General features: G+C 38.6%; 3 protein-coding genes across 5 annotated transcripts in view; 1 reads left to right on the top strand and 2 right to left on the bottom strand.

Moving 5' to 3' along the window:
* Positions 1 to 1,950, bottom strand: part of mboat2b (membrane bound O-acyltransferase domain containing 2b) — a 42,292-nt gene extending 40,342 nt beyond the window's left edge. Inside the window, exon 1 of one of the 2 annotated variants that reach the window (XM_055185390.2) lies at positions 1,675 to 1,950. In XM_055185390.2, coding sequence (XP_055041365.1) covers positions 1,675 to 1,758 — 84 coding nt within the window. In that variant the 5' untranslated portion in view covers positions 1,759 to 1,950. Of the gene's footprint in view, positions 1 to 1,531; positions 1,642 to 1,674 lie in introns of those variants that run through there. The other variant, XM_055185391.2, reaches the window with a different exon arrangement.
* A 602-nt stretch (positions 1,951 to 2,552) lies between these two features.
* On the top strand, positions 2,553 to 7,495 carry e2f6 (E2F transcription factor 6). 2 transcript variants are annotated; one of them, XM_055186203.2, is made up of 8 exons: positions 2,553 to 2,943; positions 3,047 to 3,183; positions 3,284 to 3,333; positions 3,462 to 3,669; positions 3,793 to 3,945; positions 4,117 to 4,231; positions 4,340 to 4,514; positions 6,790 to 7,495. In XM_055186203.2, exons 1-8 carry the CDS (start codon positions 2,662 to 2,664, stop codon positions 6,825 to 6,827), a joined length of 1,158 nt encoding a protein of 385 aa, XP_055042178.2. In that variant the 5' UTR covers positions 2,553 to 2,661; the 3' UTR covers positions 6,828 to 7,495. The 2 variants fall into 2 exon arrangements, with proteins under 2 accessions (XP_055042178.2, XP_055042177.2); XM_055186202.2 differs by having other exon boundaries at positions 2,555 to 2,943; positions 3,790 to 3,945.
* asap2b (ArfGAP with SH3 domain, ankyrin repeat and PH domain 2b) overlaps positions 7,485 to 15,376 on the bottom strand; it is a 26,083-nt gene continuing 18,191 nt past the window's right edge. Inside the window, exons 15-28 of the mRNA XM_073856087.1 lie at positions 14,774 to 14,907; positions 14,601 to 14,695; positions 14,283 to 14,472; positions 12,354 to 12,439; positions 12,119 to 12,234; positions 11,441 to 11,508; positions 11,246 to 11,353; positions 9,682 to 9,925; positions 9,486 to 9,578; positions 8,721 to 8,970; positions 8,531 to 8,604; positions 8,373 to 8,434; positions 8,178 to 8,297; positions 7,485 to 8,086 (exon numbers count right to left, since the gene is read on the bottom strand). Of these exons, the coding sequence (XP_073712188.1) occupies positions 8,012 to 8,086; positions 8,178 to 8,297; positions 8,373 to 8,434; positions 8,531 to 8,604; positions 8,721 to 8,970; positions 9,486 to 9,578; positions 9,682 to 9,925; positions 11,246 to 11,353; positions 11,441 to 11,508; positions 12,119 to 12,234; positions 12,354 to 12,439; positions 14,283 to 14,472; positions 14,601 to 14,695; positions 14,774 to 14,907 (1,715 nt within the window). The 3' untranslated portion in view covers positions 7,485 to 8,011. The remainder of the gene's footprint in view (positions 8,087 to 8,177; positions 8,298 to 8,372; positions 8,435 to 8,530; positions 8,605 to 8,720; positions 8,971 to 9,485; positions 9,579 to 9,681; positions 9,926 to 11,245; positions 11,354 to 11,440; positions 11,509 to 12,118; positions 12,235 to 12,353; positions 12,440 to 14,282; positions 14,473 to 14,600; positions 14,696 to 14,773; positions 14,908 to 15,376) is intronic.

The raw sequence follows: 15,376 nt of genomic DNA, 5'->3' as shown, positions 1-15,376 counted from the left end.
CATATATGCTTAAATGCAACTTAACTGAAGCAAAGCGGAAGGCGTCGGCTGACGCCACAGGTGTTGGTACAGAAACTGTCATGTGGGAGAGAGATAGTGATAAACGCGATGTGCAAACATCTATTTGTGGTGGTCAATTTTAATTTTGTGGTGGACTGAGAAATAAATAAATGTATGGGAATGTACAACAAAGCATTAAAACACATAGTCATGTCCACAATGTGACCGTGATGTGTACAAAACACGACAGAAGGACCAGAACATCCTTTCATGGGGAAATCAGGGAAGCTGCCTGGTCCACACCAACCACAAAATACACAAGAGGCAATAAGCATTAGAGACTTTCTCTCTTATAAGGCACATGTGTAGCAGTCTGGCAGACGGGGAACAACGCTAGCTCACATTACAGTCTGTTCTCACCTTCCATCAACAGAAGTTAACTGTTCTACTAAACCTAAATCAGAAGTGTTTCAGGGCTAAAACGAACTAGTTTTGATACCAAATTCACCTGTTGAATAAAACAAGACTATATTTGTTTTCTTCTCTGTGTTTTCTTCAATAGTTTTCCACATCTTGCCAAGTAACCTCCTACAAAAAAATGTAAACTTTCGCATATAAAAATAAGTATACATGTATAAATACAGTCATAATACTTATTAAAATAACAACAGGTTACAATATCAACCTTACATATTCTACGTTACATTATATTACTTGCTGGATGGTAGTGGAGATTCTCAATGCACCGTCCTGACTAATCGATAATGATATAAACTATAATAATAAAATCTTACCACTGAAAATGCCAATTTTTTTTATTTCAACACACAAAATAATGAAGACATATCCATAGATGTGTTTAAATGTGTAAACACACATCTTAATTTGAACTGAAAAGCTTTTAAACAAAGACCTCCATTGGTGTTGTACAATATGCAAATGCAAAAGTCAATCTCAGCATAACCAAGTTCATGAAATGATTACCCATCATAACATTCAGGGCTATGTCTTGGGTAAAAATTACAGGACACCTTTACCTAAAGGTTTTTTTTATTTTTAGGGGAAGCCACGTACAGAACACGGATTCAAAACATGGCAATCACAATTATTCAAGCTGCCATTCCCGGTGCTAGAAGCAGCACCATGGCCAAATAGACTAGAATGCTGTCTAGATAGGAAGCTCACTATGGTCTGGAGAGCCGACATCCAACACACAAGTCTCCGTCTAAGATGCTGTGTTAACATTAACCACACCATCATCTTTTCATGGCAAACTGCATAACACACAGTCAACATCCAGTGTCTGATTCTAACATGATTTTGTTCCCTCTCCTGAATCCTTGATGATGTAAAATCAGGATAATCCAGGCCGTGTATGAATCTATTTTAATATGTGCACATTTACGAATCCAACATCAATTTCATCGCGCAAATAATTTCATTAAATGATCCCACTCTGACGAAAATATGCCATTGCACATACATTGCCAATCTCAAGGGATAACATGACCAATTCAGCGTCTAATCTTACCAAATATTTTTAGGCATAGCCCGCAAAGGATTTGCAGAAGGACCTGGATGCCAGTGAAAGCTGTGATGAGGGTTTTGTACCTTCAATGTTACTTTTACAAAATGATAATAACAGAGAAATACACTACTTTCACATGCATGTACCTGATCTAACGGGAGGTTGGTTATCTCGCTTATGGGTTGGAGTAAACTGGATCCGGTGCACGCTGATATCGCCTCAGTAGCCATGTTTCGCTATTGTATTAATTCTGTGCGGTTCCCTGTGACTGATTCAATCCCACATACATACATACATACATACATCCACCTCTGGAGAGAGACTGTTGCTGCTTGCTGCTGTCCACTGCTGGTAAAAAACGGAACAACACGCCCAGGCCGCGCAGCCGTCAAATGATCTACAAATCCTACTATGGTAAACTTGGTTCATGAATATTAACCATAAAGCGTGACGTCTGGGCAGTATCTCGACTGATTGGATGAAAGGTACTAGGCTGGGCAGGGCAAGGAAAACTTTAGGCCTGTTCGACTTCATGCGGCGCCGCTAGAACTGTCAGGCGGATGACGTCAAAGTGCCGCGAGAGCGAGACGAAATTACACTTCGTATGATTTCTCGAATCGTTATCGCGGTACTTTGAGGTCATCCGGATGTCGTTTCTTGCAGCGCTCTTATCGGTGTTTTCAACCAGGGGGTGAAGGGCATTTTTAATTCTTTGATTTTGAGTATAAGTCAAGCATTGAAATATGCTACAAAAATCTATATATTTATAAGTGTTTAGTTATTTTGATAACACAGCAATTAAGCACAAGCAAAACTCATACAAATGCATATGTAAGGTTGTAGCTGTAGGAAAGTACATGAAGACCCCGTGGTTAAACTATAGTATGGGGTATGGCTATTTTATTTATTTATTTATTTATTTATTTATTTTTACTAGATATGAAACAAAAATCGTAATCTACTTCTCCAATCCACTAGGTGCCAATAGAGAGTATTTGAACGGGCAAACAAAACATTTCATTGGTCCGATTTGGTCACATGATACGGCTCCTTACTTCCTGTCGCGATGTGTGTAAACAATGCACATGGTACCTACTGAATGTAGCGATATAATCTGAAACCGTGTCGCAACGATGGTGAAGTGTATGGTTCAGAGTTGTAGAAACCACAACAATGCGAAACCGGGAGAGCTGCGAAAATGCCCGCGCAAATTTTTCAGCTTCCCAAACGACAAGGCCCGAGTGAAAGTATGGCTGGCAGCTTTACGGGAGACTGAGCGCGAAATCCCAGAGCACGTTCGGATATGTGAAGATCATTTCCTAACCCATCACATCACACCCAATGGCATCAGCCCGGACGCGATTCCTATCATGCCCCCTTTAGTCGATTGGAGCTCGGGTGATGAGCGAGATGAGGTAAAATGATTTGCAATGCCAGCTTCTAGATACGCGGAATCCTTGACGGGTAAAAATCAATTGTATTTTAAGTAACACTGCTTACATCATAATCTTCATTTAGCCTTTCAAATGTGGAGTGGCTGGAGAAGATAGTATTGATTATGATGAGTTTGATGAAGAGCATGATGAAGACAACAGTCTTGCAGATGATGGATCAAATCATATAAATAGTGATGTCCAAGGAGAACATCCCAGCATGTAAGTAGTATATAGTTTACTTTACACATGTCAAAAGCACCAATATTAATTTAATTTTTGCCCCAAAATTGCATTTATTATATCAAATGCTTTCTTTTAGTTTAACTAGCAGCTACAGCAACAACATAAACAACTTCAAGCGACCAAGAGGTACATCCATCAAGCATCACTAATAATCAGTACATTTAATTATAACTTTCTGCACATAAAATTAGATTTGCTCATGTGTACTTGGATAAAATTAGGAAAATACAATCTTCCTGTTGTTACTTTTTCAGTTTTAAACAAGTATCAGTCTGATGTAGCTCTCGGACACCTGACCAAACGCTTCATGCAGTTACTTCTCGCAGCGCCAAATGGGATCCTTGATCTCAATGAGGCTTCGCAAAAACTGGGCACAAGGAAGAGGCGGGTGTACGACATCACCAATGTGCTTGATGGCATCCAGCTGATCAAAAAGACGTCTAAAAACAAGATCCAATGGATGTAAGTTTAGGCATTTAAATCGCACTCAAAAAGTTTAAGAACTACTGATGGACACAAACCTTTGAATGTATTGTCTAAATACATTAATATGCCATTTAGATGTCTGTTTTTATTTTCAAGAAGTTCAGTACCAATCAGCTTCTACGGGATTACACAGCCACTCGAGACAAATGCTGAACTGCTTAAACTAAAGTCAGCTGAGGAGTCGCTTGACAGGCTTATCAAAGACTGTGCCCAACAGTTATTCGCCCTGACTGACCTCAAAGATAATGCTGAATATCCTTCCCATGTTTTTTAACTTTTTGATGATAAAGAATTTCAAAATATGCAATGTGGATTACATATTAATGCTAAAATTATAGTCATAATCACTAATGTGTGTGTTAATAAGGAGGAAAGTACGTTTTTTTCTTTTAGTAGTAGTTTCGGCCTTAACTACAGTTGCACCTCGGCTTATGTGACGTATGAGGACATCTGTCAGATTGGAGTTTTCAGAGATCAGACTATTATATCTGTCAGAGCCCCTGAAGAGACCAAGCTAGAGGTGCCCACTCCCACTGAGGTAAGCCTAAGATACACAGAAAACTTGAGTCATTTTTAAGTCTAATTTTTATTGTGATGTAATTCGCTATGTGTTTTAATGTTTATGTGTACCTGTGTTCTGCTCTAGAACTCTATTCAGATTCACTTGAAGGCTTGTCGGGGTCCCATTCATATACTCACCTGTGAGACCGAAGGGTCAAGCGATGCCATGGATTCAGCAAACAAAGAGTTAAAGCTTGCAAAACCAGGCTGCTTTCTAACACTAGAGGAGAGCCGGATACACACAAAACCACTTTTACCAGGTTAGCCAAATGGCGTTGAAATTCAAGTTTGTCTGCATCTGTATCTTAAAGGTCACTTAATATAAGAAATTTAGCATTTTATGTTGTTTGACCTACCTTAAATGTGTGTTGCCTTTGTTTTTACACAACCACCCTGTAATGATAAAAATCTCCCATCTCCTTTTTTGGAAATCCCTGTGAAAGCCCAACAGTCTCGTGAGATAATCTCGCTTTCTGAGCAAACTGATGTCACTTTAGGCAGGCCCCGCCCACAACCATCCAAAGACCACAGTTAGATAATCTGTTCTATTTTAAATCTTCTTTACGTTTAATTACTGCACATTCATTATGAACAATGAAGCAAGGCTATTGTCTTATAAAAACTGTGTATGTTTTCAAGATAGATAACAGTAAACAGAAAGAGAGGTAACAGCTCATTTGCATTTAAAGAGACCCATAAAAACAGCACTTTGTCCTGCACTTCCCAAAAGGTGCCTTTTCAACATGGTATAATAAATGATCCATAGTGTACCTAAAATTTTACAGGCACATTCTTGGGATGCCATATGACATCTTGAAAAATTGCCTTTAACTCTTTCCCCGCCAGCGTTTTTAAAAAAAGTTACCAGCCAGCACCAGCATTTTTGTGAATTTCACTAAAGTTTAATGCCTTCCAGAAAATTATTCTTTAAATATATAAACATGAAAAATGTCAAATGAAAGAACAGATCCACTGCTTTAAAAAATATATGTTTTATTACATCTCTATTTGTTATTACCTCTTAAATATGGGTAGGTTTCAAAAATATCAAACTAAGATATTTGCCTTTTTGTAAAGGACTTTTGTTAGAGATCAGATTCAAAACGATGATTTTAACATACAGTAGACAAGAGTTTTTACTGTTTTTGAATCAGTGTATGCTTTAGTGTTTTATAAGTTGGATAAGAGTGCCACCTAGTGGATAATAGCAGAAATATGGATTGACGTAAAAACTCGTCATTGGCAGGGAAGTGTTTTCTTTTAAAGGGATAGTTCACCCAAAAATGAAAATAATGGCCCTCATGTCGTTCCAAACTCGTAATACCTCCGTTCATCTTCGGAACACAGTTTAAGATGTCTTATATTTAGTCCGAGAGCTTGCTGACCCTTGAAAATCCACATATGGTATATTGTCCATATCAGGGGTCTCCAACCTTTTTATAAGCAAGGGCTACCACAATGTATAAAACAATCTGGAGGGCTACTTTTTGATATAGTCTACTTAAAACTTTTTTGTTTTACTTGTTTATTTTATTTTATTTGACTTGTTTATATGTTTTAGTATACGTAAACCAAGCCAAGCTAATATAAAAAATATGTAATGAATAAATATTACAGTTGAGAGTTTTCATAGAATGTGCTTCAGCGGGCACCTCACAGACTCTGTGCGGGCGGCACCACGTTGGTGACCCCTGGTCCATATCCAGAAAGGTAATAAAAACATCATCAAAGCAGTCAACGTGACATCAGTGGGTCAGCCAGAATGTGTCGAAGCATCGAAAATACACCTTGGTCCCAAAAAAAAAAATTATGACTTTATTCAGCTTTGTCTTCTCTTCCACGTCTGTTGTGAAGCGCATGACGAGACTAAAGTCACGTGACTGTAGTGACGCGGATGCTGTACGACACGGCTGACGTGTTATCTGGTGCGCCCCAGCTGTTTTTTTTTGTTGTTGTTGTTTTTTGTGCGCCCGGTCTTCGTTTACAGTCTGAGGGAGACGTACGCTGTTAGTTTGGGGAAAAAAACTTCGCAAACATGTCTGAGGATAACACATCATCCGTGTCACTGCAGTCATGTGACTTTTGTCTCGCGCATGTGTTTCACAACAGACGCGGAATAGAAGACAATGCTGAATAAAGTCGTAATGTTTGTTATTTTTGGACCGAGATGTGTTTTCGATGCTTCAACAGATTCTTTTTGACCCACTGGTGTCGCATGGACTACTTTGATGGTGTTTTTATTGCCTTTCTGGACATGGACAGTGTACTGTGCGTAGATTTTTTTTAATAAAGGGTTAACAAGCTCTCTGACTATATATAAAACATCTTAAACTGTGTTCTGAAGATAAATGGAGGTCTTACAAGTTTGGAACGACATGAGGGTGAGTCATTAATGACATTATTTTCATTTTTGGGTGTACTATCCCTTTAATTAACGAGAACTCGTCAATGGTGGGGAAAGAGTTAATACATTTGATATCATATAAAAAAAGAAATTGTGCAGACATTTTATAAAAAAATCACCCTTTTTTACAGATGTTTCAAGCAGTGTAGCAGCTGTACAGAGTGCATAAGGACCACAGAAACTACAATGGAGTTTTTGCTTCACCGAGACAACGCCATCTGAACTGACTTTGTTGCCCTTATTGACTCTCCTAGGTTTTTCAGATTCTGTTAAAAATAATTTTGCTTTGTAAATATGAGTATTTTTCTGTAAGTATTATGCTGACCAACTAAACTTGAATGTAGTTTTTGACGAAAGTAAATTAGCCTGTCCTGGGCCATCTGATAATGTAAAGGAATTGAATGAAATTCTGGCACTTTTGGACCTTATGTTTCAGTATGGAAAAATGTATTTGTTAATAGAATGGTTTATCAGTTCAAGGGATAGTTCACTCAAAAAATGAAACTCATGTCATCATTCTGAACACAAAAGTCGACATTTTGATGCTAAGCACACATTTGACGGTACTCATTGACTTCCATAGTAGGATAAACAATTACTATTGAAGTTAATGGGTACAGTCAACTGTATTCTAACATAATTGATCAAAATATCTTTTGTGTTCAGAATGATGATAGGAGTTTTATTTTTAGGTGAACTATCTCCTAAATGTAACTTTCAAATGTGTAATAACTGTGAACCATTTAAGAATAACTGCTTTAACATTTTTTTGTCATAATTATTTTTATAAAAAATATCTTTAATGCTGAAAAATAAACCCACACCATTTAAAATGTATATAGTAAAAGGTTTATTGGCTTGTTCAGTAACAGCACTTTAAGAAAATACTTGGGATGAAAGCTGCATGGTTTATCATGTCACCTAACTAACTGCTTAACATCATAAAAGTTGCGCTGCAACGGAGTGTGTAATGATCATAAAAACTGGAGTAAGGATCTAACATTATTAAAATTTATATAATAACAGTTCACATATAATGCATAGCACACATATCACAGCTCACACACAATTTCTGCATTAAAGTTAGAGGTAATTGCACTTAAAATCTGAATTTTTTGTCTCCGTTATTAAACCAAAACATGGATCGAGGTGATGCATAAAGTAGCAGTCCTGAGAACATTTATCTTATGTTATCCTGTGCATTTTTGAGATGCCAGTTCGTGAATGTCCCAATGCTCCCATTCGCCATACAGATGACACCTTTAAAATCCATATGGCTAGTTGTAGAAGTCCGTGGCTCTGTCACACGAAACATCTGATCCTGTTTTTATAGCTAGGCAACGGTCTGCAACATCAGTCAGTGATAAAGTGTACAAATGAAACGGGGAAAACCCCTTTCCTGTCTGGCTCCCCGTCAATGTGGCCCACCTGCAGGACACATGGATGAATCATTAGGAGCTTCTATCTAAATGGCATGATTTAATCGTCAAGGTGTGTATGAGAGTGGCTGTGAACTTACCCACCACTCCTTGTCCTCCTCTCCATCCACTATTATTACCTCTCCCTCAGTGAAGGTCAGCTCATCTGGGTTATCAGCCTTACAGTTGTAAATGGCCTTTACCCTCTTGGGTTTTGGTTTCTGAGAGGCGTACAAGGTACACAATGTATGTAAATTCATAAAATATACATTTACTGTTATTTTAAAGAAACTTACGGGTACAGCTGTTCTGGGTTTGGGGGCCGGGGTCGGCGCTGAGGAGGCCGATGAACCAGAGTCTGGAGAAAACAGCGTTAATGGAAACTACCATTTAGACCAATTTATACATACAGTGCCATGACTTTTATTATATATGCGAGTGATATAAGATTGACCTGTTTTGTCACTTGGTCGGGGAGCGCTGAGTGCTGCTTTATTTACATCTTTACTAAAAGTACCAACAGGATCCCTGAGAACACACATGGTACAGCCAATGCTTACTACCAGAGCATGAAAGCAGATGTCTACATACAAATATAAACTTGGTTGAATGTTATCAAATAAATCTGAGAGGTGATGTCTTACCTAGATGGTGATTTTATTGGTTTGGTTGTAGGAGCTTTTGGCGGTGTGGGCACAGGCGGAGGTGCGGGTTTATAAGAAAATGAAGGTGGCAACACTGGAGCAGGCGGCACTACGGGTACTTGTCTGACTGGGGCAGGTGGTATAAAGGATGGTGGGGGTGGGACCGGAGGTCCTTGGGGAAGAGTTGACTTTGGATCTGGGGGCGGTGGCCTCTTGGGTGCAGGAGGAGGTGGAGGAACAGGGGGTAGCACTGCAGGAGCGAGAAGACCTGTTACTCTAGTGACATACAGCTTTTGCCTGCAGTAAAATTTAGTTAAAACCACATTAAAGGCAGGGTGCACGATCTCTGAGAGCCAATGTTGATGTTTGAAATCACTGAAACAAACACGCCCCTACCCCAATAGAATCTGGACCTTATTTTGATAGACCCGCCACACACATGCACAACCCAGGCAACAGTGCATTTTTTTTTAATCATGCACCCTGCCTTTAAGGTGGTAAGTGGATAAACCATCTTAGTCAAAGTGCAACCTAGCCTTCGTGTTCCAAATACAGCTTGACCACTAACATATATTTTGGATTACAGGAAGGATAAGAAAAAACAAAACCACTTTGGACCAATTAGAACCATTAAGCTCATTTCAATCTATCATTCAGCCAATAGCAAGTGAAACTAACCAGTACTAACCAGTCTGTGCTACTACAGCTGAAGTACTTTTAAAACTCTTTAAATGATAAACTACATGTGAACAGCTGCGCACTCACCGTACACAGAGCCGTTCTTCTCTGAACTCTGGGGGTTTGAAGGGTCTGAAGATGACCTCTGTCTTCCGATCATCTCCATAGGAGGACTCCACCCTTACAAAGCAAACACACACAATAGTATGCGTTTAGTGTATGCCTGCCGAATCTGCATTTGATACAAGCAACCTCCTCCTACAGTTACCATTATGCTACTCACCCCTTCCCAAGGTGCGAGGTGGCAGAGAGAGACCAGGTGCTCCTGGTAACCCAAGTGGCGGAGGGCTAACGTCGAGCATGGTGCCGTAAGTCTCATTGCAAATCATGCTGGGGATGAAAGCCCTCTGCTTGTCTTTGACAGCATTCACCACATCCCGAGCCAGCGCGCTCATGTTGGGCATCATAGAGCCGGTGCCTGGAACAATACAGCTGACGGGACGCTCGTCTCGCCTGTTAGGGATGGGCTGAAACACAAAATTAAAGATGAGAAGCTAGTTATTTAAGATTGATATTTTTCGCATCAAATGGCCCTCAAAAAGCCTTTTTTAACCCCCTAGAGCCAAGTGGATTACTTTAGTGAAGGATGGATGGACTATTTGGGGCTTTAAATCAGAAGCACCATTTACTACCATTATAAAGCTAGGAACAGCCAGGATAATTTCTTATATAACTAAAACACAATTCTAATATATTAATTGTGTTAATTATGTACATCAAATATGCATTTTTGTGTGAAGTATCCATTTAAAGGCGGGGTGCATGATCTCTGAAAGCCAATGTTGACATTTGAAATCACCTAAGCGTCTTATCTAGCGAAACGATTGTCATTTTTGACAAGAAAAATAAAAAAATATGCAGTTTTAAACCACAACTTCTCTTCTTCCTCCGGCTATGTGACGAGCCAGCGTGACCTCACGTAATTGCATAATGCCGTGGAAAGGTCACAAGTAACACACATTTGCAGACCATTTTAAACAATAAACTGACACAAAGACATTAATTAGTAACATTCGACATACAACAACGCTGGAACGGTCCTCTTTCTCCACACTTGTAAACACTGGGGCGTAGATTCGCATACGTCATCCGTGACCTCTTGACGTGATGGCGCTAGCTGAGATAGACGAGAAGTTGTGGTTTAAAAGTGCATATTTTTTATTTTTCTTGTCAAAAATTACAATCGTTCGCTAGATAAGACCCTTATGCCTCGTTTGAGATCGTTTAGAGTCCTTTGAAACTGCAATTTTAAACTGCATTAAAACTTTTAAGTGTTGGGGTCCATTAAAGTCCATTAAAATGAGAAAAATCCTGAAATGTTTTTCTCAAAAAACATAATTTCTTCTCGACTGAACAAAGAAAGACATCAACATTTTGGATGGCATGGTGGTGAGTAAATTATCTGGATTAATGTTTTAAGAAAATGGACTAATCCTTTAAGTGTTCTCAGGCACTTAAGTTCAGGTACACAGCGAGATTTTATTGCCGTTTCCATACTGACAGCTCCTTTTGGTTAACACATGAAAAAACATGGTGGCATGTGAATACACAAAATTTGCCTACCCTGCCTATACAAACAGGTCAGATTTCATCACTTACGTAATGACAGTTTGGACAGTCGGTCCTAAAGGCCGGATTTGAAAAACAAATTGAATTTGAGTGCAATGCAAAGCCTGAGAAACGCAATAGTTGTTTATATGAGCTCACGATAACTTTAGATGTAGAAACACTAATGAGAGTTAAAATACAAGGATCTTTTGTGTGCATGAGTAGAGAAGCAGGATTACCTTGTCCTCCATCTCATCTTCGCTCTCATCCAGATCTTCATTGTGCAGACGCCAGTCGTACTCCACATGCACATGGACGTTAAACTTCCCTGTCTGTGCTTGGGTCAGCTGTCAATTACGCAACATTGATGATCACATTGGAGACTTTTCATGCTGGTACAAAATCTTAAAAAAGATGATGAGAAGTCCACTCACCAATTCTTCACACTTTGAGTGTCTGAGACGTCGGGCCAGATCAAGGGGAGTTTCTCCAGCATCGTTGGCTACAAGAAAAGAGGACAGAAAACAATTATTTAAAGGGGACATTTCACATTTTTAAGACATCAAATAAATCTCTGGTGTCCTCAGAGTACGTATGTGAAGGTTTGTCTCAAAATACCATATAGATCATTTATTATAGCATAAAATAACCACTTTGTAGGTGTGAGCAAAAATGTGCCATTTTGGGTGTGTCCTTTTAAATGCAAATGAGCTGATCTCTGCACTAAATGGAAGTGCTGTGGTTGGATAGTGCAGATTAATGGGCCGTATTATCCCCTTCTGACATCACAAGGGGGGGGCAAATCTGAATGACCTATTTTTCCACATGCTTACATAGAATGGTTTACCAAACTTAGTTACTGGGTTGATCTTTTTCACATTTTCTAGGTTGATAGAAGCACCCAATTATAGCACTTAAATATGGAACAATTCAGATTTTCATAATATATCCCCTTTAATGTTAAGTACACACCAAGGTAAGTAAAGGTTACCTTGTACCAAATCTAAGTAATACCATCAAGGTCTTAAGTTGCTTAAAAAATAACTACAATAATACAACCCATACACTTTAAATCTATCCATTTTCCAGATTGAGATAATGTGATCTCTTACTAATGGTGACAGACGCCTTTCCTCGCAGAAGCAGCTTCATACATTCAGTGTTGTCGGTCAAGCAGCAGTAGTGCAGGGCTGTGCTTCCCTTAGCAGTCTGTTTGTCTAGATTCCCACTGCACACACAAACACATCCATAAAGATGAGGACATGCATTTATTGCATTTTTTAAATTCATGCTAGTATTATTATTCTCTATTTTTATTGTATGTAGTAGCTCTTTAAAGTTCAGCACCTGTTTTGTACGAGAAAATCCACAATATGGAGGGAGTTTCGATCCACCATTCGTACCGCAAGGTGAAGCGCCGTCTCGCCCGGTTCCTGGCAGCAGAAAGCAGAATTAAATAAATACATACAGAAATGTCATTAAAGTATATTTTTAAACATATGTCACCCTGGACCACAAGACTAGTCATAGGTCGCACAATTATATTTGTAGAAATAGCCAACAGACATTGGGTCTCAATCACTAAGCATGCATACGCACAAATTTGTTCATAAAATGTGCGTACAGACTTTTGAACTAACAAATCATGGTTCAACAAAAACGTTCATACTAAAAATTATTTTAAATGTATGCAAAAACATAAGATCAATTTAGACCACACATATGCAATAAGCATGAACAAGGAAAAGAATCATAAAATATATACTCACAGATATATATTATAGACGGTTTCATCTGACGCACGTGCGCTGACGTGATACACGTCTGGATCCAAACTTTACTTCCGGTTTCGTTTACTCCGGTACTACGTCTGACTAGTTGCTAAACTGATCTCTTGAGCAAATGCCTAGTCGAAAATAACAAATGTTTTGATTTCCTAGGTTATCTATGTGTTGTTGTTTTTTGCTTGTTATATAAATAAACTACGTTTTAAGAACTTTGTTGTTATTTATTCTTAGCGGAGTTTACCGGAAGTTACGTGCGGGCCGCGACAGCCGCTTGTTTATGTTGTTACCGTCTATAGGGTTATTTTTCCTTGTTCATGATATTGCGTGTGGTCTAAGTTGTTATTAGTTATTACAAACATTTAGAAGAAATTTTAGTATTAAAGTTTTTGTTGATTCATGATTTGTTAGTTAAAACGTCCAAACGCATATTTCACGAACAAATCTGTGCGTACTACTCATGCTTAGTGAATGAGACCCATTGTTTGGGTCAAAATATAGATTTTTTATGCAAAAAATAATGTTACGTAAGGTAACGATGCGAAGCGGAGGGTCTTGTATCACACTGAAGGGGCTTATTTCCCGATAACTACCGGCTGGCTCTACATTATCCCACTTATTACACAGCTACTTGCCACATCAGAAAAAAAACTGGACATGAATATGAAAGTGAAACATTTTATTGGCATATTTGTTTTAAATTAACATTTTTATCCTTCCGCGAAACTTTGCACAGATGCATAAAATGATCGTAATATCTTATTAAGATCCTCTGCTTCTTACTTGTCTGTCTCCATTTTTTTCTCTTTTAGCCAGTCTTTGAGAAGTTTTAATGCCCATTCTGTATTTTTTGTGTGTGTGTGTGTGTTGGCTTTGTAGCTGTCATGCTCTATTTTGTCAAGTTCAATAAGCTCTCTGTGTCTTGTCGTTGTTCGTTCTTCTATCCACTGTTTCAATGTTTTTTTTTTTTAACGTACATGTTAAAATTAATCTCAAAATTATCCATTCTTAATTGTGGTTGTCCAATGTTTGTCACAAGATGGTGCCAAACAGTAATCTTTATTGGCGCGGAGTGATTTAAATCGTACAAGTAGTACCGGCTATGCGTTATTACTTTGGAGCAGTTATTATTTGAAAAGAACGAACCTGCAGATGTCTCAACTGACCAATCAGAATCAAGTATTCCAGAGAGCCGTGTAATAAATGAAAATATTTTTTATAATATGTGTTGCTAAGGACTTCATTTGGACAAATTTAAAGGTGATTTTCTCAATATTTTGATCCCTCAGATTCCAGATTTTTTCAAATAGTTGTAGCTTATTTATTTAGCTTTCAGATAATTTACAGTATAAATGTCAATTTCAAAAAAGTCACATATAGTCTGAAAGAGGTGAAATGAAAGGAAAGTTTGGAAATTTTGAAGGAATATCTGAGATACAGAAGTGCAATTGTTTGTCAAGTTCACATGAATAGAAAACACAAGACCCATTACATGTTCATTAGGCAGGTGGATTGTCTCCATCAGGTCAACTCCCTCTGCATACACCTGGACCAATGAAAAGATGTCCCGGGTCTTCACCGCATCACAGAGCACGTGTAAACGGGCTGGGTTGTCTGCGTACTTCCGCTGAGCGAAGCGCTTCTCCGTGTATTTGGCGGTGATGAAGTCTTTTCGTACCTGCCTAAAGCACAATTGAAACAAAACGATGAAAGAGAAATGTATGGTAAAACGTTCAGTGTAACTGTAACTAGATTTTGAAATAATAATTCATGTTGATTTGTCATATCGAAACGTCAAATTCTCACTCACATGTCACTAGAAGGGTTGGGTTTGGGGATTTCATCTGACAATAGGTTTGCCTCCATGATTTCATTGAAGCCTGCATTGCCCACACTGTTAGCAAGCTGCAAGAAATGAAACACCATCATGGTCCGTATTTTTGCAATTAAGGGTTAGGTTAGGGAGTTGACACAAAAGTTTACCAAAAGCTCAGACGTGCCCAAAACATCCAGTGTCAGAGACTGTATCCTGGAATAGTGAACACCCATTTCCCGGTGGATTCCAGAGCATTCGATACAAATGAGCACACCCAAGTTTGTGGAGAGCCATGTTGGATCTGAAATGGCAACGAACTAAATGTAATCTGATTTCTACAACTCTGATCTCCACCGTTATTCATGAATAACAATGAAACGAGTTCTGCTGGAATGACAAAGAGAAGTTGAAAAGCCAGATTAGAAACAAGAAGCGCATGAGGGGGATGCAAGTAAAAATTGCCAGAACACTTCACAATGAGCGTAAGTAGGTCCACATGAAATTTTGTGGAGCAGATAAAGCCTTTTTGTGCTTTACACAAGGTAAAATGTGTTAAGGGAAGCAGCAGTGTATCATTTATATACCCAAAATATTTAATAAACAAACAAACAAGGGTGGATCACTTGTGGTATTTAGTGAATGGCAAGCATTACAGTTCTGCAGAAAACTGTGCACCGATTATTCAGTTTAATTTATAACACACCTGCGGCAAGTAGATTTGAAAACTGTAATTTCCCCAGTAAGCTGAGGGTTACACCAAATATCCCCCT

This window comes from Misgurnus anguillicaudatus, chromosome 18, assembly GCF_027580225.2.
Source record: "Misgurnus anguillicaudatus chromosome 18, ASM2758022v2, whole genome shotgun sequence".
Classification (NCBI taxonomy): domain Eukaryota; kingdom Metazoa; phylum Chordata; class Actinopteri; order Cypriniformes; family Cobitidae; genus Misgurnus; species Misgurnus anguillicaudatus.
Note: the sequence above shows the minus strand (reverse complement) of the source record. Positions and strands in the feature narration are given on the sequence as shown.